The 26,414-nt window shown below is 35.7% G+C and overlaps 3 protein-coding genes and 1 pseudogene across 3 annotated transcripts; 2 read left to right on the plus strand and 2 right to left on the minus strand.

Moving 5' to 3' along the window:
• Positions 1-14: 14 nt before the first annotated feature.
• LOC120012115 lies at positions 15-6,830 on the minus strand (annotated as a pseudogene).
• Positions 3,993-8,052, minus strand: LOC120012587 (NAD(P)H-quinone oxidoreductase subunit K, chloroplastic-like). Its single transcript, XM_038864028.1, has 7 exons — positions 8,029-8,052; positions 7,909-7,947; positions 6,837-6,914; positions 6,676-6,723; positions 5,671-5,758; positions 5,470-5,552; positions 3,993-4,708 (listed from the first exon to the last, which is right to left on the minus strand). Exons 1-7 carry the CDS (start codon positions 8,050-8,052, stop codon positions 4,067-4,069), a joined length of 1,002 nt encoding a protein of 333 aa, XP_038719956.1. The 3' UTR covers positions 3,993-4,066.
• Positions 8,053-11,486: 3,434 nt separating this feature from the next.
• On the plus strand, positions 11,487-15,658 carry LOC120013668 (MADS-box transcription factor 23-like). The gene is made up of 8 exons (XM_038865558.1): positions 11,487-11,609; positions 11,714-11,932; positions 13,846-13,924; positions 14,556-14,617; positions 14,708-14,807; positions 14,900-14,941; positions 15,060-15,143; positions 15,306-15,658. The coding sequence occupies exons 2-8, from the start codon at positions 11,751-11,753 to the stop codon at positions 15,474-15,476; spliced, it is 720 nt and encodes a 239-aa protein (XP_038721486.1). The 5' UTR covers positions 11,487-11,609; positions 11,714-11,750; the 3' UTR covers positions 15,477-15,658.
• A 364-nt stretch (positions 15,659-16,022) lies between these two features.
• On the plus strand, positions 16,023-26,385 carry LOC120013488 (probable cytosolic oligopeptidase A). Its single transcript, XM_038865320.1, has 17 exons — positions 16,023-16,484; positions 16,715-16,882; positions 17,097-17,220; positions 18,312-18,388; positions 20,552-20,695; positions 20,809-21,039; positions 21,106-21,196; positions 21,353-21,474; positions 22,633-22,740; positions 22,829-23,074; positions 23,332-23,477; positions 24,115-24,232; positions 24,826-24,985; positions 25,112-25,143; positions 25,322-25,387; positions 25,838-25,909; positions 26,033-26,385. The coding sequence occupies exons 1-17, from the start codon at positions 16,050-16,052 to the stop codon at positions 26,117-26,119; spliced, it is 2,427 nt and encodes an 808-aa protein (XP_038721248.1). The 5' UTR covers positions 16,023-16,049; the 3' UTR covers positions 26,120-26,385.
• The last annotated feature ends 29 nt before the right edge of the window (positions 26,386-26,414 follow it).

Here is a 26,414-nt window from a genome sequence, read left to right on the forward strand (position 1 = left end):
AAGATTTTTCAAGCTAGATTAACGACTCACTTCAATAAATGAATTAGTAGGATCACTAGCAGCACTGGCTGAGGGACTATTAGGCACATCAAAGATAGGAACAGGCATTCTGCTTGGAAGATTAGGAATATTGGCTTCAAATTTCAACACTTGAATTGCTTGTCTTAATGAAGGCCTAAAATTGTGATCCGGATGAGCACACCAGAGTCCAACAATCATCAAACACTGAACTTGATTCATGTTGAAATCCAAATTCATGTCTCTAGTCAACACCAGAAAGAAGATTTTCATTTCCATAAAGATTCCAAACCCACTCTACCAAACATGTTTCATTGTTCTCCTCCGCGGGCTCGCTTGTCTTTCTTCCTGTCACAATTTCTAATGCCACCACCCCAAAGTTGTACACATCCGATTCCTTGCAAGGCCTTCTAGTTCTTATATATTCAGGCGCAAGGTAGCCTAAAGTTCCTGCTAATCCAGTTGTCAGGGGACCTAGCTCGTGGTCCATGAGACGAGCTAACCCAAAATCTCCAAGCTTGACATTAAAACTTGAATCTAGCATTATATTACGTGATTTGATGTCGCGGTGCACCACGCATTGCTCCCATTCTTCATGAAGATAGAGCAATCCAGAGGCTATTCCAAGGGCAATCTTATATCTCAAATTCCAGTTAAGAGGAGTATAACTTCTCCTGCTAAACAAATGCATGTCAAGGCTTCCATGTGGCATGAACTCGTACACGAGCAGGAACTCACCTCTGTCGTGGCACCAACTGACGAGTTTCACTAGGTTCCGGTTCCTCAACCGGCTAATAACCTTGACCTCGGTCACGTACTCTTTTTTGCCTCGTCTAGAACTTCTTGATATTTTCTTGACAGCAACCGACAAGTCTATATCAATCAGGTAACCTTTGTAGACAGGACCAAATCCTCCTTCACCTAATTTCTTATCATTGGAGAAGTTATTGGTAGCAGAAACTAGTTCTTCATAAGAGAACCTTCTTGGTTCTGCTTCTCTTTCCAGGTCTTCATTGATTGATGATAAAGTCAATGTCCAGCTATTCGCTTTCTTTTCTTCTTTTGCTGATGTAATTTTTGAACTACCGATGTAGAATTTGTGTAGGATTGAGCAACCAACACCCTAACCAAAAATTAAGAACCCTAGGACAAAAACTCATAATTACCAGGTCTGATTCGTCTGAATCTGGAACAAAATTCTTGGATTTTTTTGAATCAAACAAAAACCACCCTGAATCTCTCGGCTCTCAGCCTCTCACCGAGCGTGTCTAAGGAATCTATCCTATAGCAAATTTGTATAGAAACTCTCATTTTTTTTATTCTTGACTTGCATCCATATATATAGACTCCTAGTAATCCTAATTACATAAGAAACTTCATTCAAATAAAACTAGGATCCCTAAAAGTAAACTAATATGACTCCAATTATAACTAGGACTTGACTTAACAAAATAACCTAATAAAAGACTCTCAAAACAAATAACTATTACTAAATTCGAAATTCCAACATATCTGGAAATTTTGACAGTACCCTTGGTATGAAAACTAAAAGAAACTTACTTAAAATTAACCCAATAATAGACTAACTTATAAAAGCCTATATTAATGGTCCTCCTGCATCACCAACTGATGTAATTTTTGAACTACCGATGTAGAATTTGTGTAGGATTGAGCAACCAACACCCTAACCAAAAATTAAGAACCCTAGGTCAAAAACTCACAATTACCAGGTCTAATTCGTCTGAATCTGGAACAAAATTCTTGGATTTTTTTGAATCAAACAAAAACCACCCTGAATCTCTCAGGTAGGGTTGGATAAAACTCACCTTCCCCTCACAGCCTCTCACCGAGCGTGTCTAAGGAATCCATCCTATAGCAAATTTGTATAAAAACTCTCAATTTTTTTATTCTTGACTAGCATCCCTATATATAGACTCCTAATAATCCTAATTACATAAGAAACTTCCATCAAATAAAACTAGGATCCCTAAAAGTAAACTAATATGACTCCAATTATAACTAGGACTTGACTTAACAAAATAACCTAATAAAAGACTCTCAAAACAAATAACTATTACTAAATTCGAAATTCCAACATATCTGGAAATTCCGACAATACCTTCGGTATGAAAACTAAAGAAACTTACTTAAAATTAACCGATAATAGACTAACTTATAAAAGCCTATATTAATGGTCCTCCTACATCATTTGCAGCTTCTTTCTACGGCAAATACAAAAAGCTATAATTGCTCCAAAAAGGAAAACACTTGCTGAAACTGGTAGACCAACTAAGAGTCCCAAATAATTGCCATTCTTTTCATTTGATTCCTCCTCCATATACAAGCTTGAACTGAACTCCCAAGACAGAAGTGTATGTCTTTCTAGTCGTTGACGTGTGGCAGCAGTAAATCCAATTGTGACCCACTCAGGAAGGATCTCTCTGAGATCAACAATGTGAGAGAGACTAGAATTCTCTGGCAGAGTATTGGTTGTCTGGTAAGTCCAAGATACACTCAAGTTCTTGGTAGTAGAGTTGTAACTGATCCAAACATCAGCATTGTCTTCACTATGGAAACTAGCATTCCAAGGAGTGGTTACTGCAGAAGAAATTGAGTTTTTGTTAATCCCCACATGTTCATATGGAGGATCCCAATCCGAGTTCGAATAGGTGTCGAATTCAACATGGAAAATTTGGTTCCGAGAGGATCCAGTGGTTGTGGTGTTATAGAGGCCTAAGAAACCACCAATTGAGTTAACTGGGATTGGAAATCCAACAGGAGCAAGAAAAAATGCAAATCCGGCACCATAAGATGGACGGCCATCAGTGTCGATGCTGAAAGTGAAAAGGGTAGTGAAGTCTGCAAGCCCTCTGGATTTGGAATCCCAGATTGGCACCATTTTGGTGTAGATGGCTCTACCAATATGGCATACATAATTTGGGCTGGTGAAATCAATGGTTCCAGCATAAAGTCTCGCATCTCCTTCATAGTATATGCTATTGTCATTGTAATAGAAACGAGACATCCGAAATGAAATTGAAGTAGCACATGGAAGAAGGAAAATGAAGGAAAACAGAAGAAACAAAAATGAAAAGAAAGAGGCCATATAAGGCTGAGAAGATATGCAAATAGTTGATGCAAAAAAGAAAAAAAGACACTTCAATGTTTTATAATGATGTCTCTGATTTCTTGTGGTTCCTGTACTGCTAAGGTACAGCCCTGTACAATTTTGAGGAGTCTTATGAAAATGAAACTTAAACGGAATGGAGTGTAGACTATCAGTATTCAGTATCAATTTATATTGTGGTAGGAACTAGGAAAGTCTCAATTCATATTGGGGTAAGGAGTCATTGCGTCTCCCCCAAAGTCGCCTTTCATTTTTCTTATCGTTGACTTGGATTTTGATTTTTGACAAATCTTCGTTGACAAACAAGCTGATCTGTCGGGAGGACAAGTACTCCAGTTTACTTTCACTGATATTTCTTCCAGAAAAAAGCTATAGCTTTTGACTAAAGAAACTCCCTAGACTACTGAGATTTGAGAGTCTGACTAGGGCACTCCAATCATGGTCTAAGCCTCTTAACTGGAAATATGTGAAGCATAAGAGGAAGAAGTACGATCGCTCAGACAGTGTAGGAGGAGCCTCGAATATGGAACAGGGGAAGGGAAGAAGGGAGTAATCATAATCGTGTTGTTGTGAAAAGAAAAAAAAAACTTCAATATGAAAATATGGTACACAACAAATTTCTGTCCCTTAATTACTATCCATAAAAAACAATTCTTCTTTACAACATCAACCCTTGTCGGTATCTTATTAAATGATTAAAATTACTAATCTACAGAGTAGCACAATGAATATCCCAACTCGGACACTCCGGAGTTATCAAAGCCACATCATCAGAATACTATGTTAGCATACAAGGTAAAATATTTGGTGCTGGAACATGATTCCACAGTGAAGAATAGACTGACAATGGTGTTTAAAATTGTTTTGTCAGCATGAGAAAGATAAAACACACAAAAGTTTATCATTTTCTTGTAACAAAAATCACAACAGTAGCATAATGCTTAAACACAAAGTTTGAGACAATTGATCATGGATTTCTAATGTAGATAGTGGTTGATAGAGTAATCCTTTATCATAATTTCCAGTATGAGTACTGCGCCCAAGGCGAAACTGGTGATTGGTAGTAAAACAACGATTTTCTTGTTGAGCCCTAATTCGATCTTGAGATATTTCTCGAGATATTTTCTTACGAAGTTTTGTTATGGCATCTATAACCGCCTCTGGTTTAGGTGGGCAACCAGGCAAATAAACATCTACGGGAATTAGCTTATCGACTCCCCGAACAGTACTATAAGACTCGGTACTGAACATCCCGCCTGTAATTGTACAGGCTCCCATGGCAATTACATATTTAGGTTCAGGCATTTGTTCATAGAGTCTCACTAAAGAGGGTGCCATCTTCAGTGTTACAGTGCCGGCTGTTAAAATTAGATCTGCTTGTCTAGGACTAGATCGTGGTACTAGTCCATAACGATCAAAGTCGAAGCGTGAACCTATTAATGAAGCAAATTCAATGAAGCAACAACTCGTACCGTAGAGAAGGGGCCATAAACTGGAGAGTCTTGACCAATTTGAAAGATCATTTGTACAGCTTGGAAAATTGGGGTTTATATGAAAATTCAACTATGGTTAGAGAATTGAAACAGAAGACTTTGAATTGGAGGAACCATTGCCTATACCTACCCCAAGTCACCTTCCATTTGGCTTTAGTTGACTTGGATTTTGACAAGTCTTCGCATACAAAAAATCTCATTGTTTGGAGTACAAAACACGGATTTCTGCAGTTAGCAATTCCTTCCAAATATTTCAAACTATTTCAGAACACGTTTTCTTACATATACATTTTTCTATCTATGAAGTTATTTTTTTTCTAATTGGTCCAAAGGCCTGATGTAGAGTGGTCCTAACTTTCTGTGGACCATATTTGTTCACTCCTTATTTGAAGCACAAAGCTAGATTTACGTGCCCTTAGGGATATGGAACTTTCTATGATATTTCTTCCAGGAAAAATATAGTTTTTGACTAAACAAACTCCCTATACTATTCAAAGAAAAAAAAAAACTCCCTAGACTATTGAGATTTGAGAGTCTGTCTAGAGCACTCCAGTAGCCTCTTAAGTGGAAATACGGGAAGCTTAAGAGGAAGAACTGTGATCCCTCAGACGATGTAGGAGGAGCCTCGAATATGAAACAGGGAAGGGAAGAAGGGATAATCATAATCATGTTGTTGTAAATAACGATATAGGTCATAGCACACAACCATTTTCTTAGATATAACAATATAGGTCATAGCACACAACCATTTTCTTAGATACTGAGAATGGTATTTGGGAGGGGATAATTCATCAAAGACACGTGGCAGGATCTAATTGAGCACATCAGCACGTAGACCAAGAGACAATCAATGATCCCATAACTGCCGATAGTGATCGGCCGGAAATAAGGGATAACCATCCCGCAAGTCCGGCCTGATAAAGGGTAATGGACGTCTAGCCTTTGAACTATATAAAGAAGAGAGAAGTCTGAGGTAAACCTTGAAGCTCTATTTTGTGATTATTAAGGTTGGTGGTAATCTTGGAGACTTACTTGAGTGTCGTAGTGCCTGCGGTCGATCCACGGCCGTCAAGTCTACCACAGGCTCACTGACCATCTTTATTTTCATGGTTAAGGCAGCCTGATCACAAAGGAGCAGCTAGCCGAACAGCCCCTAGTAGCATAAGAGAGTGTTTGGCCAGGTAGTGTTCAATTTTCGTTCACCACAGTATTATACTATCGAAAACTATATAAAAAAAACTTCAACATAAAAATATGGTACACAACAAATTTCTGTCCCTTAATTAGTATCCATAAAAAACAATTCTTCCTTACACCGTCAACCCATGTCGATATCTTATTAAATGATTAAATCAGAATACTATGATAGCATACAAGGTAAAATATTTGGTGCCGGAACATGATTCCACAGTGAAGAATAGACTCCGATAATAGTGTTTAAAATTGTTTTGTCAGCATGAGAAAGATCAAACGCACAAGAGTTTCTCATGTTCTCGTAACAAAAATCACAACATTAGCATAATGCTCAAACGCTAAGTTCAAGACATTTGATCATGGATTCTGTGATCAAGACAATTTTTGACCGATTAAGGTTTAAGGTTTCGCCTTCCTGTGTATATGTACCAGTTCAATGGGGGAAAATGAAATGAAAGTAAACCTATTTCAAGAAACATAACCATGCAAGCATATGCCAGGTTGAATTATATAAGCATTAACACTACAAAACTAAGAGAGTGCACAAGATGTTAGATTTACCTGGTTAGGCGTTATTGATTGTTACTTGCGCTTTTATTTTTTTTTTCCTGCAAGAACCAACAATCTTCTAATGATTAGAATTGCCTTTGAGAACAATCTCTCTTTCGGGCATTTCTTCGAACAATTAAACGGCATTGTCTCCATTCACAATCCTAATACATCCGTCGAGCCACAGCAGTCCAACACGCAATGCTTCTCTCTAACAAGTGGTCACATATAGCTAATACCAAGTTATGGAGGTTGTGTAAGCATGATTCAGGCTCAGCTTATTTTTCCAGGTACTTGTATGTTTCGAGCCATTTGCGCATCAGCAGGCTTCGAAAACTCGGTCTGTAGAGTCAAGTTGACCCGTCATGCACAAAAATTACAAACACAATTCTCGCGCCATCCCGAGTACTTGCATTGATCCATATACAAAAACCCACCAACCTAGCCCAACAAACCCTCTTATTGGGCCTAGGCTGGAGATTATGAAATATTGAAATGAAATGATCACGACCACGGACCATCAGGTGAACATCCTTCAAATACACACACTTTTTTAATCGAGAACAATACTGTACAAGTTTATATTTTTAACATTTGATATGAGCCTAAACTCGGGTTGTTATATCCACAATCATAGAAATTTCTCACTTGATGACATGATAAGCTAATCAAAGCCTAATGCGTGGTCACAAAAATATTGCTCCCAGGGGCAAAGCCAGGACTTATATTGAGGGGGGTCGCAATGACGGACAAATGATCTTGTGTTAGGGTAGGCAAAGTTAAGTTGTCCCCTGAATTTTTTTGGGTTATCTATTAATTAGACCTTTTTTTTAATTATTTGAATATAATTTTTACAAGAAGGGGTTTAAATTGAAAATTTTAGGGGGTCTTTTTTATAATTACTATATGATTAGTTCTAATTAAAAGAATTTGAGGGGAGTCAGCTGACCCCCTCAGCTATATGAGGGTTCGTCTTGGATTGTTTTCAGTGGAAATCGAACTCCGAAACTTTTTAATTCATTCGGTTTTGCCCCAAAGTGATTTAAGTAGTTTATCACCCACATGGTTAACTATATACACAAACACATACCCTAATTAGAAGGATTATTGATTTACACAACACCAATATTGCATGCAACTTTATCGATCATGATATTTGGTCATGTGGAGATGTCTATGGCCATCAAATATAGGAACATTATATATATACTCTCCATCTTCCTTAAAAGTTGTACCATGTATTTTCCTTGGATGGAGAAAATTGGGACTCGTGACTAATAAAATTCAACTAAAACACATCATTTAATTGGAATATGTGTGTATATGATCATTTGTTGATGATTGACACCTGGCCAAGCTCGAAACATAATGCATGAAAGCTGCACTAATTAATTATGATCTTGAATTTGGGATTTTTTTAAATTTTATAATTAAAGTTATAGGTAAGATCGAATCTTATTGGTCTAAGAAATCTTAATTGTTCACATGGGTTGAGCCCAATGGAAATAAGGATTTGGAGACACTCACCAAACCTCTAGGATTATTGGTCTCTGAAGGTGGCCCCAACTACATTAAAGAAAAATACTTTTTAATTATACAATTGACTATAAGACTAATTAATTTATTAAAAGGATTGGCCAAACAAACCTTAAAAACCCTATCCTCTTCCATTTACTTTGCTTTCAATAAACTTATTAGTTAAGAAAGCAAATAAAATAGATCCAATGAGAAGAAATATTTGTAAACCTAATTCAAGCACAAGCGATATGCTTGTTTGGTAGAGTAGTTAATCTTGTGAGAATAAATGTAAAATTATTATATTTTCTAGGCTTGATCAAGATGAAGAAATATGGGTTTGTAACCTATAAGAAGAAAATTTTCATAACCCATAAATTATAATTTTTAGAATCCCTAACATTTTCAAAGATGATGTTTTCACACAATAAAGAGAATAAAAAATATCTTTTTTTATTTTTAAAATGATATCTCATTGCGAATCAGTTACGTAAGCAGGTACAACAGCTGTCTGAAATAATATTATACAGTACCCACTTGAACTGATCGTTACGAAATCACAATCAATTTAATTAACTCTCTTCAAAAGACTAAATCATCGTAAAAATACATAAACATAAGTGATTGAACTATACTAAACTATATAGTATTATATTTTGTAAGATGCATTTTGTGATTAATTATGTTCTACTCTTGGTTGATTAGTAGTATTCTTTAAAGTGATTAAATTTATTTGAAGAGGAGAGAGAGAGTATATATTCTTATATGCCAATATGCCATGGTTGTAAGAGTATATGCCTCCTCTATACATGTAATCTCCTAGTGGAAATACTCTTGTGAAGATCATGGAACTTGTGGATCTAAGTCGTACGGGTTGTTTGCCATTGGCAGATATATAGTGACACAAGCGTGCCAAGAATCCCCTCGATTGGTGGATGAAGGCTTTTGAGCCATTTCACATGTGTGTCAGGCAATGTCAATTGGATACTGACGTATATATATGCTGCTCAATATTCTAAAAGCTAAATCAGTGTCACATCCACTTTCCTAGGTTTGATTTGAACTTTGAAGTCGATGCTATATGCACTGAATGGTCTTTTTGTTAATTTATTTATGTTATATTTGTTGAAGATTCCAACCTACTCGTCCGCTTTCAATTTATTGATTCCATGAATATGGGTTCGTGATACTTTATTTTTTTTGGACCGCCTCACTTAATGATACTTAAACTCAGAAAAATGCCTCATTGAGTGTTAAGGACTTGATCTTTCTTATAAATCCACATCGCTTGGGTTATCCAAGCGTTGTGGGATATTTAACACTTCATTGCGCTTATAGGTTGGATCATGCCAGACTCAATAAGTGGACAAGTAGATACTTCAATACCATGTTAAAAATCTCAACCCTACTCACATCAATGATATTGTTCGTTTTGGGTCATCTCACTTAATGATACTTAGACCCAAAAAAAGACCTCATGGAGTGATAAAAACTTGAGTTTTCTTATAAATCCACATCACTTGAATTATCCAAGCGATATGGGATATCAAACAATATCTACTTATTTGTTTAACTATGAATACACGGTAAGGAATTATGTCATGGAGAAGGTAGAAGTTGAGCAAATCCTGAAAACTCAAATGTTTTGATAATCTTAAAATAAGAGATGTAGATGAAGCTTTTTTGAAAGACAATACAAAGTTGATTCAGATTTTGGTCATTTGGCTAAAAAAGGGTAAAAGAGAAAGAAGGGGAAAGAAAAAGGTAATAATTAGGTTGTGTTTGGCAGCTTTATGTGCCCACTAAGTAGAAAGTATTAATTAGAGTAATTACTAATTAATTAAGAAACTTTTATCATATAGAACCAAGAAAAGACATATTGGATTTTCATTTCCTTTTATGTATTTCTAATATTTAATCTTTTCTTGCCCGATTTGGAAATTTCTCTCCTACCCCAACCCCAACGTTTTGTCTGACACGTGGAAGTTACACACAACATTCGATCTATCTGCTCCATATATTTCTGACCTACTCAAAGAACGAGTGGCTGGGAGCAGGTACAGCTGTAAAGAATCTAAAGCCATTAAAAATTTTATTTTGATTGGATTTATGAGTAAAACAATTTTTTTTTGTCCAAAAAAAATCAAATTCAATATTAAAAAGACATGAAAATTGTGATGGTTGAGTATAAACCCGAAACATCATGTCTATTTTTTATTGAATTTGATTTTTATTTGAGACAAAAAAAGATATACCGTTGAATTCATAAACACGATTAAAACGCATTCATTATTTTATTTTATTTTTAATGTTTTTTAAATGCCTTATATTTTTTAAGGCGGGGTACATTGAAGATGGTACTAAAAAAGTACACTGAAAATGTTATATTATCAATAATTTAAATAACCTTTTTTTAAAATATTTTAGCTAAAATCAATAAAAGAGAAGTATGGTTCAACCTTTTTCCACACACGCATTTGAGTGTTATTTATATTAAGGAAAGTGTGGATGCGATTTTTGCATATAAGGTATTGTACTCACTTTTTTACCTCCACGAGGTCATGGGTTCGAATAGAATAATTAGGATATTTTCTTGAAATAAATCAGTGATGAGAGGATTTTCACATTTTAGGTATTGTACTCATTTTTCCACCTTCACGAGGTCATGGGTTCAAGTAGGAGAATTAAGATATTTTCTTGAAATAAATTCATGATGAGAAGATAGGCATGCTCATGGAGGTACTACAAAAGGATGATACGTTAAACGCATAAATTGCATCCAAAAAAAGTAAAAGTGGGAAACAATGGTTTTTTTTAATAACGTTGAGAAATATGTTTCTCATTAGAATTGAATTTTGAGCACACATATTCCCAAACCAATCGATTGCCAATTTAACAGCCTCACGTTTGTGAGAAACAATAGCTTAATTACGAAATTATTGTTAAACATATGACCAGTCTACCAGGTGTCATTGACATAATGGATAACGGTTTATCATGATGTTGTCATTAGTTAATATATCCTTCAAATAAAAAAAACAAATATCCTTAAAACAAAAGAGGAAAAAGTATTCCCACCCCAAATTGGTTTTCCCACCCCCCAATCATTGATTTTAATTCTTTATTATTATTTTATATATGATTTGATATTTGATTCTTTTGAATTACATGTGATTTGACATTTGATTCTTATTCTAAAAATTAGTGTTCCCACCTCCTTATTGATTTTCCCACCCCCATCAATTAATTAATTAATTAAAACAAACTTATTACATCACATCATTGCAGATTAACGAGTACATTTAATGTATGCAGCAAGTTGTTCTATGTACGAAGTAACCCATTCATTTGCATGATCAAACAGAAGGTGACATCTCTCTCTTTCTCTCTCTCTCTCTCTATATATATATATATATATATATTCACACATCCTTGGAGACTTCACAGAAATTGAAAAGAAAATAATGCAGAAACTACATATTAAATTATATTGCATATATATAATTGGAAACAGTCTTGACATATTAACTTGAAAGTTGAAACCCAACCCATTATTCTCCTTCCAACAAGTGGGGTTTTATTTATATATATATATCCTCAGATCAAAGACTGTTTTGTGTTCTCTTACAAAACCTCCTCCACCATTGCCTTCCAAATCTTGATATAGCTCGTTTATAAGATCCCAAAAACTGCCCTAAATTGGCTCAAGTCAAGTAAGTTTTTTTCCCTTGCAAATCTTGTCTAGTATTGAAGTTATATGGCTAGTATGATTATGTTGTTTATTTAATGGGGAATTTGTCTCTCTGTGTGGCGCCAGAAACCCTAGAATAAGAAGAAGAAGGGAGATATATAGAATGGGAAGAGGAAAGATTGCAATCAGAAGGATTGACAACTCAACAAGCAGACAAGTGACCTTCTCAAAGAGGAGAAAGGGATTGATTAAGAAGGCCAAAGAGCTTGCCATCCTATGCGATGCAGAAGTTGGAGTTACCATCTTTTCTAGCACTGGGAAGCTCTATGAATTTGCAAACACCAGGTTTTTTTAATTCATCAACTGATCTTCTCTCTTCCCTCATCATCTATTCTTCTTTTTTTCCTTTTTGATTCTTGGGTGCAATTCTGTCCATACTGCTTTTTTGGGCTTCTTGGTTTTTCTATAAGTATATTGTTGTTTGGAATATTTGAAATGTTCCCCAAGATTTAATTTATTGCAAATTATAAATCATGATTGGTGATGATGATCGATCTATGTTGCTTTTAGGTTTTTCTTGAATGTGCATGAAATATATCTCCATCTTTCATTGTGATAATCTCAATTTACCTCAGTTTAAGCAAAGGAATAGATTAAGTGCAATGTATATGTATATGTGTGTATTCTTAATTAGATTACATATATATATTTGGCAATTTAGGAACTATATGTGTGTGTATCTTGGCCTTTCATTAATTATTTGTTCTTTTCTACTATCCTTGTTGCAATAGCTAGCTCTAAAAAAATATGGAATTTAATTTAGGGTATGGTACTGTCCTGTCTGAACAGGGGAATTACATCATGTATCTAAATTAAATGTCACTCTGACTCTGTTTTAACCCATTAATTAGGTCTTACGGTTTTATCAGATAAGTTAAATCAAAATTCTCAACGCATAAAAGATAAATTTATATCATTTGATATGAGATTCCACATACGCTATATGTGAAATTTTCATCGACCAAAAACAACTAAACAAGAGTATTTTTAAGTTGAATATAGAAGATCAGAAAATTGGTTTTTCATTAGTTTGTTATTTTCTACTATCCTCATTTCAATAGCTAGGTATAGCAAACAATATACAATTTAATTTAGGGTGTTGTACTACCTTGCCTTATATCTAAATTAGAAGACAGTCTGACTATACTTTAACTCATTAATTAGGTCTTGCAATTTTATCAAACATGTCATTTAAATCAAAATTCTCAACACATAAAAGATAACAATTTCCATTAATTATTTGATATGAGATTGCACGTATGCTATATGTGAAAATTTTCATATACCAAAAAAAGTGTATTTTTAAGTTGAATAAAGAAGATCAATAAATTGGTTTTTCGTTAAATTTTCTTTTCTACTATCCTCATTCTAATAGCTAGGTATTTATATCTAAGTTGGATATCATTTTTAGTACAATGCTAAAATGTTGCTCCTACATATTTGAACCAATGCAACCAATAAGTCAAGACCTAGAACAACTCCTACTTTAGGGTTCTATCTACTGTCATTTCACAGAAACGATCAAACAAGAAACTAAAATATGAATTCTTTACAATTTGAGGGTATATATGTTAGGTGGTATACCATACCATTATCACAGCATCTTCAAGCAAATTGCGTCATTTGTTTTCTTTTAATAATCTGTCTCTTGCACAATTCTTTAAAGAATGAGCGTTCCCAGATGATTCAGTAGCTAATCTTATCTGTTTTATTTATTAATAATGAAAGAGAGTTCGTCATTTCTTGTTTAACTTTTTTGCTTAAGAGGATAACATAACATATATATATATATATATATATATATATTACTGATGGTGCTTGCCTTTAGTGCTTCTACAGTACTTACAAATTTTGATTAATGTATACGTATTCATTATACCATTACCACATGGAGTATGGAGTGTGTTAATATAATTCGGAGTTTCTCATTACCTATTAGAATACATACATACATACACACACACATATATAGGAGTATATGTTTTTGATGTGGCCCTATGTGGCTATGTATGCTAATCATGAGCACTGTGTTAAATCTGTATGTTTCCATTCCCCATCCACCTATATATAAAAGAATTTAATTACATGTATCTTTATAATTGAAATATTATGCATGCATGCATGAGTTAATTTTTTTAAGAAAAAATTCTTTAAAAAAATATAACACAAAAGGTTCTGAACGATTTCTGATATATCAGCATGAAAGCAGTGATAGAGCGATATAGCAAATCAAAAGAGCAGCATCAAGACTTAATGAATCCAACATCAGAAGTCAAGGTATATATATTTTTTTTTGTCAGCTATTATCTCTTTCTTCTTCTTATTTTTTTGATAAGGGTGACATTGATTGATTAAGGAAAGAAAAATGTTACAGATTAATGAGTAATACTTGTGAAATACATCTTTGATACTGAAAACACATGCATCAAAACTTCTTTGCCATTACTAAATGAGTTATATCGTGGTGTCTATGATATATGATAACCACTTGGGTGATAGCCTAGTTGGTTAATATTTCTCCGAGGCCAAACTATACGGACTCGAGAGGATCTGATCAGTTCGATTTGTACTATGATAAATACCCTTGTGACCACTCGTTGAGTTTTGTCCCAACTTACCTTGTCATTAGATAGAAAACTTTATGTGCACACGGGCACGACGCCCTAGTTTAGGATCATATCGAATGTCCAAATGATAAATAAAGTTGTATGATGCCATTCTCGATTACTAAAAAAATTTATGATATATTTCACTCACAGAACAGTACTGTTAAACTTTGTTAAAACTATTGGTCCATATATTATATATTTGTCTATGGCATGTCAGGAATAAAAAAAAAAAGGATTATTTCTTATGAAGAAATGGTCTTAATATTATGCTATATATGTATATGAATTTTCCATGGTAGTTTTGGCAAAGGGAAGCAGCAATGTTAAGGCAACAGCTCCATAGCTTGCAAGAGAATTATAGGTAAACTAATCTCTCTCTCTTCAGTTCCTGTTTTAATATTATAGCTAGCATGTTAATTCTCTGGTGTTCCAAAAATTGTGACAAGTGCAGGCAATTGATGGGGGAACAACTATATGGTTTGAGTGTGAAGGAGCTTGAAAATCTAGAGAATCAATTGGAAATGAGTTTAAATTGTGTTCGTGTGAAAAAGGTGATAAATTCTTATAATTATTCTCATTGAAACCACATTGATTTCATAATAATATGTGATGATATATGCATGTATTTTTCCATTTTTTGCAGGGACAAATTTTCACTAATGAAATACAAGAGCTCAACAGAAAGGTCATAAGTTTTAATTAGACTTATTTTTCATATATTTTTTCATTCGTATATATTTCATTGCTTCTCACACAATTTCTCTTTTTTTTTTCCTTTTAATTTTTTCTTATTGGATTTACAGAAGGAGCTAATTCATCAAGAGAATGTGGAGCTGCTAAAGAAGGAAAACCTTATTCGTCACGAAAACTTGGATTTATACAAGAAGGTATAATTCATATATATATATATATATATGTATGTATATGTATATGTACATGTATATATGCTTTCATTAAATGACCAAGAAAGACATCCCCCTAAACCTATTTCATAAGTTGGATTCTGATTTTCTTTAATTTTGAGTCTCCTTCATATATATAATTAACAGGTTTATGGGACAAGACCATATGGAGGAAACGAGAATGGGTTCAACATTCGATTTCAAGAGCAGGAATCACAATCACGTCTGCATGGTTCCATTAATCTTCAACTGAGCCCGCCTATGCATCACATCCCCGATTACCAGATTCCGGCAACAAGAGCATCAAAAGACAAGTAGCAGCTTGCTTTGATACCTTACCTATTTTAATTTTCAATGTCGTAAGCACACCTCTATCTACAAATAACATAATTGATTACCTGAAATAATTGATTATAACGGGATGGGAGGCTTGTGCACGAGAATTGTTTATCTATATATATGTGTATTTTTGCACCTGCAATTGATATTTACCTTTTTGAGTTCTATTTCTCCGAAACTTATGCTCTTATCAAAAATAATATGCTTAAGAGCAGCCATTAATATTGGAATAAAAGTTATGTTTCAACCATATTTTAAGGGAATAGGGGAAGGAGTTGGTGCATAAAATTGCAGACTGGACTTATTCAGGCCCATCTTTTTGCCAAGCCCACCCATGCTAGGCTTTTAAGCTTCAGGCCAGTGCCCCAAAATAATGAATAATATGCTTCAAATTGATGAGGCCCATCTGGAGACTGGGCTTTTAGAGCTTCTGGCCCATACTCAGGTCCAATTACAGCTCATATATTAATGTATTTTGTGGATTTAAAATCCATAAGCTCATTATATAAAGACCTTATCCAAAAACAAAAACAAAAAAGCCCATAAAGAGAAATGAGGAGTCATGGAGTCCTAACAGCTAGTTTCCTTATAATCAACATACTCATGGCAATGGCTTCTTCCCGTCTCTCCCTCTCTCGCTCGGTCCATCCAATCCTCAGACGACGCGCTCCGACGAAAGCCCTCTTTTGCCCTATAAAATCCCCCAAGTCTTTTCTCTGTCCCCTCTGGTCTTCCTCCTTCTCCTACTGCCTCTCCCACAAGTCAAAAACCACCTCCGCCACACTCTCTTTCTCGTCCTCCTCTTGCTGCTCGTCTCTCTCTGGTCCTCCTTCGATGGCTGCTGCCGCTGTCGCCACTGCCACTGATGCTGCTGTCGATGAGGGTCTCCAGAACAACCCACTTCTGCAGGACTTCTACTTCCCACCCTTCGATGTTGTCGAGGCCAAGCATGTCCGACCTGGGATTCGCGCTTTGTTGAAGAAACTGGTTTGGCTTTCAAATCTTTATCTGATCTCTTTAGGTTTTTGATTCGATGGATTTTATATCATCCGCGGTGTCTTATTTTCAGTGTTTATCTGTCTTGGTTGTTTGTGTTGAGTTTTGACCTCTTATCTGTTTCCGATTGTATTTTTTTTGGACCATTTGTTGGATTCCCAGTTTGGGCAAGGGGTATGTTCGAGTGTTGGTTTTAATTCTGCGCATTATTGGTTATGTAGGAGAGTGAGTTAGATGAATTGGAGAGAACTGTTCAGCCATCATGGCCCAACTTGGTGGAACCTTTGGAGAAGATTGTTGATGGACTGACCATCGTTTGGGGAGTTATCAATCATCTTAAGGCTGTTAAAGATAATTCCGAACTCCGTGCTGCCATTGAAGAAGTTCAGGTAAATTGTTTCCACTTGTTTCTTGCTGCAAGTGTTTGCACGTAATGTATTTGTGTTTGCCAATTCTGAATTCTAATATAAGTGCAAAAAATTTAATGTTTGTGTGAAGATCGAGAATCAATCTCAGTATAGCCATTATTGGTGTAAGCTATTATATACACCGATAATGGCTATTTCATTTTTTGGTGCTTACATTGTTTATCTTTGTTTGCAGCCAGAAAAAGTTAAATTTTTGCTTAGGTTGGGACAAAGCAAGCCAATTTACAATGCCTTTAAAGCTATCAAAGAATCCACCGACTGGCATTCGCTGAGTGAAGCTCGCAAACGTATAGTAGAGAGTGAGTATTCTTGATGTATGGTATGAGGAATTGATGTTCCTCTCTTTTAAATTTAGCCACTTAAGAATTTAATATATTGGTGTTCGTCTTTCTATCACTTTAATCTATTGTAATGTTTTTCATCTTCGTATCATTAGTTGTAGATTTTAATGTTATGCCCTTAGACTAGGTCAATTCTAACTAAGGCTGCTTCTGGCTTGTTTTCACAAGTGAATGGATGTGGCTGGTCTTAGGGCAGAGTTTAAGTAAAATTTCGTGTAGCATGGACTATGGAGAAAGGAAGGAAAAAAAGGTCTCTGGTCTTACACCTAAGTGCGATGCATCTGGACTCTCTACCAATTTTATCATTCACTCTCTTTCTTTTAAAAATCTTTGTTGCCTCTGCCTTGGACAGCTAAGGCAGGTTGACAAAATGCTAATTGGTAGGCAATATATGTAGAATTGTGCACATGAAAATGAAAAAAAGATGTACCTTTTTTACCCAATTGCAACTGAGTGATCACAAATTTACTCTAAAAATATAGTTTCCTTGCAACGCAGGAGAGAGCGTTTGGACATTTTTTCTCCTCAAACCTTATAGTTGTTGGAGCATTGGGCATTGGTTGTGACTACATGTGTTCCTGATTTGTTAGGAACTTGCAGGTTTCATGGGAAATATTTTGTTGACACTCTTACTGAAAATAAAAGAATTTGTATGAGAAAAATAGAAAATAACTAAAATGTGACGAAGAGGAGAAAATGAAAAAAGTGGAATAAAAAGAAAAGAAAAGTGTTTTCCCATCCTCTGTAGGTATCGACCAAATGCAATTTGGGAGGACGTGGAAAATGTTTTTGAAGTAAAACATTTTATGACCCATGCCACACAGAAATGTTATTTCAAAATGAACTGCTCCAATTTCATATATAAATATATATTATTGATCCTTAAATCATATTCTCATGAAAGATTAGTGCATGAAATTTTATATCATTTACCTTGTAGCTGCATCCTTTTATTTAATCCCATATAAAGGTTGAACTTTATAATTGAGCATTTGACATACGTGATGAGTTTGATTACTTATAACTATATATATGTTTAACAAATGCAGACCAGATAAAGGAAGCTATTCTTAATGGTGTTGCTCTTGAAGATGCTAAAAGAGAGGAATTCAACAAAATTGAACAGGTGCATACCAAATTTCTTATAATTGTTTTTAAACTAGAATAAGTGGATGGGATAGTTCTCCATGTAGTGTCCTATCTGTTCATCACTTATTATTGCCTTTCAAAGTCGTCCGTTGTTTTACTACTTGCTTCTTGGCGGGATATTCTTTTATTATGTTGACTGGACACTTTCCCCCTGGCAAACCTTGAATTATTCTGTTTACCTCAGATATTCTGTTGAGTTGTTTTCTTTCAGTAGACTCTTTATGAATAAAAAATGGACAATACTAAATCCCCCCATTTTTTGACCCCCAAAAGACGCCCAAATCTATGTGGCATTAAAATAACAGTTGATTAAAAACACACATGTAGGGCCCACTTCACATCCATAAAAAATATCCATATGCTCTGTCGTACACTTGTAAAATGATGAACAGACATTTATTTAAAGTTTAAACCTAACAGTACGTTTATTGTGCATATTGTAATTTATAAGCACTATACTTTCTCTATTTTATCAGGATTAAATTAGGAGCAATTATACATAAAACTTCAACCTGTTTGCCCTTTCTCTTATATTATTATAGGCCTAAATAAGACTCCTAATTGTTGGAAATATGACTATGTAGTATTTTATGTGGAGAAATGAGCTCCACGTATCTTCACTGCTTCCAAATGTGGCTCCACGTGTACACACTCTTCCAGAGTGTTCTCCATTGTATTTCTATATATATGTGATGTTTGTAATGAATTAATTAAGAGAGTGAATATTTTCTAAAGTTATTTTGAGTTCTCTACTTCTCTCTCTTCTCAAACCCAACAGTGGTATCGGAGCCTCTTGATCTTAGAGGCCTTGTGAGAATCTTTGGTTGTGCCACCACTGCTTCTAGGGGAGGTGGGTGGTGGTGGCAGATAGTGTTCATATGGTTTTACCACCCCGTAGTAGCTGTAGTAGCAGTAGAGTATGTGTGTTATGTTGAAACTCTGTCCTTCCATCAATGTTCCTAAATCAGCTATGACGCCGATCCAAGTACTTCCGGTGGAGCAGAAGGTGCTTCATGAGTCTCGTTCCAAGGAGCCGGTATGTTAGACAGCCTAAAAGAGGTTGTTATGGTAAAGGACCAACATGGTCTGTATGGAGGGGTCTAACAAAGAGACCTGATGTTGTTAAAGGGCTCTGGGAAAGGGTTGTTATTGTCCCTGAACAAAAGGCAGAGGTTGTATTTGGAAGTGCGTCGAGCATGTTGAAGAAGCTGTGAAGGCTTGCTATTGTTACTCTTTTAGACTCCAAATAAGTGGCCACTGCAGTAGAGTCTGCTGTGTTGTGGAAAAAGAAAGCTGTTGTTTGGCAGTGTCATGGACCAAATCGGAGGTCTTGGCACATTTGGCAAATTTGAAGGAAGAGGAGTCATTTGCAGTTTTTGTAGAGTAGCAGAAAGCACGAAAAGATGGAGAAATGGAGGAGTAGAGGGATGGTGTAATTGAATATTTTAATGTTTTGTTTTATGTGAAAAAGAGTGATATTTAGGGGAGAGTGCATGCGTGGAAAGAAGGAAAATTAATGATGGGAGAGGTGGAGAAAAATGGAGTAAAAATGGGTTTGATTGATGTGGTCGGCTAGCATGTGGTCCCCACTTGGATTGATGGTAGTCATGGAGTTGTATTTGTTGTGACTATTCTCCCGAGGGTGTCATAAAACTAGTTAAGATCCAATCGGAAGGAAAAATTGTGGCCTCCTACCTCTGAGTACACGGACGCGATCATGACAAGTCTATTACCACCTCTGAGCACACGAAGGGATGTGACAAGTGGATTAGTACCTCTGAGCATGAGTTCGATGTAACAAATAGGATGGTGTATTTTATTTTCTTTGGGTTGGATTGTATTTAGCAAACTCATATTGTATATCAATTTGAGTTTGAGGGGGAGTGTTGGAAATATGACTATGTAGTATTTTATGTGGAGAAATGAGCTCCACGTATCTTCACTGCTTCCAAATGTGGCTCCACGTGTACACACTCTTCCAGAGTGTTCTCCATTGTATTTCTATATATATGTGATGTTTGTAATGAATTAATTAAGAGAGTGAATATTTTCTAAAGTTATTTTGAGTTCTCTACTTCTCTCTCTTCTCAAACCCAACACTAATAATCCCTGTATCTATTTACAATGATTTGTTTTGTAGGAGTTGGAAAGACTATCTCAGAAGTTTGATGAAAATGTCCTGGATGCCACAAAGAAGTTTGAGAAATTAATTTCTGATAAAAAAGAAATTGAAGGATTGCCTGCTACAGCCCTTGGATTGGCTGCACAGACAGCAGTATCTAAGGTATTCCGAGTCAACGCTTATGTTTTCTGTATTTTTAATTATCACTTTTAGTACAAGCAGTTTTGAACTTTTGATTATCTTCTCTTTGCATGAATTTCTGGATTCCATATCAGGGTCATGAAAATGCAACTGCCGAGAATGGGCCATGGATAATAACGCTGGATGCCCCTAGTTTTATGGCTGTCATGCAACATGCTCGAAACCGTAATTTACGTGAAGAAGTCTACCGTGCATATGTAACCCGTGCCTCAAGTGGCGATCTTGATAATACTCCAATCATTGATCAAATAATAAAACTTAGATTGGAAAAGGCTAAGCTCCTTGATTACAATAACTATGCTGAGGTACTAAAAATTATTGTTTCAAATACTACTTCTCTCACTTTTACTTACTGAAGTCTATATAACCAGTTAAGCATGGCAACAAAAATGGCCACTGTTGAAAAGGCAGAAGAGCTCATAGAAAGGCTTCGTAAAGCTTCTTGGGATCCTGCAGTTCAAGGTAACATGTGACAATTATTTCTTAATGGGTTCAAAGAAGATGCAGCTTGTATGACTTTGTAATGGTAGTCATACTTATCCTTAAAAATTCATCACACACACTCCTCTCTCTCTCTAAATGGCTTCAAAGGGCTAATAATTTCTTTCGTTTCTATAGATATGGAAGACCTTATAAGTTTCTCTAAGAAACAAGGTGCATTGGAAGCCAATGATTTGAGCCACTGGGACACCAGCTTTTGGAGCGAGAGGCTTCGTGAGTCAAAGTATGATATCAATGAGGTAAAATCACTTCTCTCTATGTGTGCATCTTTATAGATGGATCTGTGCCCATGTATTTAGGTGTATGTGCAGTGCATGCATGGTGCACTTATCACTTGCTTTTTCTATAAATTTTGGCTCGATAAGTGTCAATAGTATGTTGGTTTTCATAATCTGGCACTACATGTATATTCATGCAGCTTTGTGCAATTGATGCGTACCTCAGATATGATAGTCCATTAAGTATTTGTGGAGTCTTATGATTTAGAATTCCGTTTTGCTGTTGGCCTACTATAATCTGTTTTCAGGTTAAAAAAAAAACCATGCAAAGAAGTTTTAAAGATACTTATTTTCAGCAGTGAGTAGTGGAGAGAGAATGAGATTTTAATCTGTACAGGCAGTTCAACATGCCCCTTGTGTGTTAGATATTCTTGCTTTATTTTTTCTTTTTTCAAAAAAAATTTATGTTTTTATTATTTAAGACAACTATGGTTAACGATATTTTAAATGTAAGTGACTGAGTGGATACAGGAAGTATGAAATTTACGTTAGATAATTTCCGGACATGAAAAAGGGGTATTGAGTGACCTGGACTTGGGGTTTTAAGATATCATAGACTGGGCATCCTTGTCTTGATGCTATAGATCATGTGGATGGATTAAAATATGATTTTCCTTGCCATTATTCAACACTCCTGCCAATTATGACCTTTATCCCAAATAATTTGGGTTGGCTACAGGAATCCACAAGAGAAATTAGTTGGAACCCACTCAGTGGGTAAACAATGTAGTGGATTCCATGTTCTTTTCACAATTTGTTTCTATCTAAAGCTGCACTCTCGACTTTTACAGATTCCATGTCCTTTCTAATTTATTCAATCTGAGTCTTTTTTTGTTTGATTCTTCTTGTTCTATTATAGTATTATCTCCTTCAAGCTTTTTATCTGTACCGGCGCACCAATATGTCTATCTTATACGTGCCCCAACCAGCTTAGACGGTTCTCAATTTATAGGTTTATATCAACAAGATAATAGTTCTTAGTGTCAGTTATGTTCGCTCTTAGCCGTCTTATATTGTTCATTTCTTCGTTTCAATATTATTATAATTCTGGTAATAATAAAAAATGATAAAAAAAAATTTCTGGGATCACTTATATAGATTCCTTCTTTTGATATGCAGGAAGAATTAAGGCCATATTTCTCATTGCCAAAGGTCATGGATGGCCTTTTCAGCCTTGCGAACAAACTTTTTGGAATAGATATTGAACCAGCTGACGGTCTCGCTGCTGTAATACATTCCGTCTACTTTATTTCTGCTATCATTCTTATGGCATGAATCCACTTCTCACCTTTTTAACATGTCTGTCATTTTATAGGTTTGGAATAATGATGTTAAATTTTATTGCGTCAAAGATTCATCCGGTAGTCCAATTGCGTACTTCTATTTTGATCCATATTCTCGTCCATCTGAAAAAAGAGGAGGTGCATGGATGGATGAGGTAGTTGCTCGAAGTCGAATACTGTCAAGCAATGGTACTTCTCCAAGGTTGCCCATTGCCCACATGGTGTGCAACCAGACACCACCAGTGGGTGACAAGCCAAGTCTCATGACATTCCGTGAGGTAACTATGATTTTTCATATGATGCTAGTATTTGCAGTCAAGGACAATAATGTTATGTTTAGCCATCATTGAATTTTCTAGCTTCTCCCTTTTGGTGAATGTTTTCATGTGATGGACAAGCATTTGTGGTACCATGGCTTGATTTGTTAATTTTTATATCAACAGTAATTTTTCCAATGGGAAACAGCATATTAGATGTACGAGAGTGCTTTGGTTTTACGTAATGTTTGTTCCACTTGTCTGCGGGGCTTGTGCAGGTTGAGACTGTCTTTCATGAATTTGGCCATGCCCTTCAGCATATGCTAACCAAACAGGACGAGGGCCTAGTTGCTGGGATTCGTGGTATAGAATGGGATGCTGTTGAGTTACCCTCTCAATTCATGGAAAACTGGTGTTACCACCGGTAAGGAAAAACATGTTAATTAAAGAACCTATTTACGTATCTGTCTGATGGTCTTGTATCACACCACTCAACTTCTTTTCGAAAGTGTTGGGGAAAAGAAATTGATGTGGAAGATGTGCCCACAAGGCTTATTTGATGAATTACGACTTTCGGGCTGTTCCCACAAGCCTTTCATCATAGCGTGCAAAATATGTTTATATTCTTTTGGGGTGTTAATCGACTTTACAGCTGCTCTTATTCTGTCAGTAACTAAACAATGTGGAAGTTTGCTATTATATTTGCAAACTGATTATCATTTGTCAATGCTTATGGTACAAAATATGCTTTAGCCTTTAGGCCATGGCCAAGTTTCCAGGTGATGTTTTTCTCTTTTCATGTTAAATTTCCAACCAGCCCGTATGACTTTTTTGGAGCATGTTTTTATTTGCGGTATCATTGTATATTGACATCCTTACTCATCAAGGCATTCGAATAGTGTTCAATATTGAGATAATTTACTTAAACAATATTTTATCTCTTCCCTGTGCGTGATATGTACAATTTAAAATTTGTGGGGAAATATTGCTTCCAGTTGTCCTCCATGTAATTGATGGTACTGCCAAAGATTTGTTCAATGTGCTTCTATGTCTTGCTGTAGGGATACTTTGATGGGAATTGCAAAGCACTATGAAACTGGGGAGAATCTTCCCGAAGATGTATATTTGAAGCTGTGTGCAGCTAGGACGTTTCGTGCAGGCTCCCTTAGTCTTCGTCAGGTGGGTAGAAAATTGCGGTGATTGTCCATATTTCTTGATATTTTTGGGTTTACTCTTTTGTATCAACACGTGATTTTCATTGCGGGTTGTAGTTTTACTTTAGCATACAACTACATCTGGTTTTTCTTTCTCAACATAATGGAGGTATATTTTTAGTGTGTATACTTCTCCTGTTCTTTAGAAATTGATTACGATGTTGAGCATCTTGAGAACTATTTCTCACCGCATCTCCATGGTTGTTTAGGTGTTTTTGACTGGGAATGCTTGCTCGATGTTCCTGATTGATCCAATGTTTGATTCATGAAATCATAATAAACTGACTTGATAGACCTTTTTTTTTTGTTTTCTATTGCTTTATTTTTGTGATGAATTCAAGGGAAACCTATTGGAAATATATGTTAATGGTCTGGTGATGCCTTAAAGCACTTTTCCGCCATGTTGATTTTAATGTGTGACTGTGCTGGTTGTTTGTATGTATGATGAGTAGAGAACTAGAGATGCTTTTTGTTTGGTAAAAATTTGACATGTTATCCTATAACATGTCAAATATGAGAGGCTTTGTAGTTTCTTACTCGTCTATGAAAAAAATGCAGTTGAGATTTGCAAGCGTAGATTTGGAGCTGCACACAAGATATGTGCCTGGGGGATCAGAATCCGTTTATGATGTTGATCAGAGGGTTTCGAGAAAAACCCAAGTGATCCCTCCGCTGCCAGAGGATAGGTTCCTTTGCGGTTTCAGCCATATATTTGCAGGTTCACTTTTTGACTTGGATTTTTTGATTTTCCTGTTTCCTGGCATTTTTCTTTTTCCTTTTCATAACTTTGATACTCTTATGAAACTTATTTAATTTCTATATGTTTTTGGTTCTTTGTGGTAAGGTGGTTATGCAGCTGGATATTACAGCTACAAGGTATATACATTTTTCCTTTCTCCGGCTCTGTTACTGTGTCCTGCTAACAAGTGTATGCCCCGTGATGTGTGTCAGTGGATTTGAGTCTGTGCTCTCTAACCAGTTTGTTTTTTGATTTATGATTGCTTACTCAATACCCTTTATTATCAAATCTGAAGTTGAAATCTTAATTTTTCAGTGGGCGGAGGTGCTATCTGCGGATGCTTTTTCAGCATTTGAGGATGCTGGCTTAGAAGACAGCAAGGTATGGTGATAGAAGGGCTGGCTTTTAGAATTTAAGTGTTGTTGCTTGTTGGATATTCAATATTTCCTTTACTGTATCTCATGGGCAGGGAAACCTAGTTGTCACTGAAATTGATAATTCACTAATGTACTGGTGTAGATGGATATATTTCATCCATTATTGCATGGTCAAGCATGTTCACTGGTTGTCTCTTGTTAGGCTTAAATTCTCTAAGTTCATTTGCAGTCTTCCTGATATACGTGTCTTGATTTTATTGTATATTGTGGCTTTTTTATGATTTGGAAGTCAACGGTATTATGATCTGTTGGTGTGAGGGACTATCTTAACACCTGTAGTGCATGTCTATCCTGGTTCACTTTTTACCCTTTTTCATTGTGTACTGGTTGTTACTCTGATACGATTGTTCTTATTATCATAATTATCATATTTCATTGTCATGCACTGCTACAGGCTGTTAAAGAAACAGGCCACAAGTTCCGGGAGACCATTCTTGCTCTCGGGGGTGGAAAAGATCCATTGGAGGTCAGCCAATACTATCTAGTATCTACAACTCTGTTGTCTTGCATATAATTGGTATTTCTTCTTTTGTTCCTCACCACTAAAGATGGAAAATTGAGGGGAAATGTTATGATGTTGGGTCTCCAGGTTTTTGTGGCATTCAGAGGACGTGAACCTTCACCGGAGCCATTGCTCAGACATAACGGCCTATTACCAGTGACCAGCGCAGCGTGAATTATAAAATGTTCAATTGTTATTCACCACCATGGATTGGGAAGAACTTAGCTTTTTATTTTCATCTGGATTTTAAAGTTATATGATATATCCTGCCTTTGGTGGCTGAATTCATGATCAGATAGTGATCCTTATGGTGTTTTGGCAATTGTTGGATCCACTCAGATAGATGGGGTTTTCTTGAGCTCCACAAGCGCTAAAAAATAATAGAATTCATGCGTTATGATAAGATGGCTTAGCTAGGTGAAGACAGCCTTAAAAAATAAGAGTATTGTCCTTGTTTGCTTTTAAATGG

Source organism: Tripterygium wilfordii, chromosome 13, assembly GCF_013401445.1.
Source record: "Tripterygium wilfordii isolate XIE 37 chromosome 13, ASM1340144v1, whole genome shotgun sequence".
Lineage (NCBI taxonomy): Eukaryota > Viridiplantae > Streptophyta > Magnoliopsida > Celastrales > Celastraceae > Tripterygium > Tripterygium wilfordii.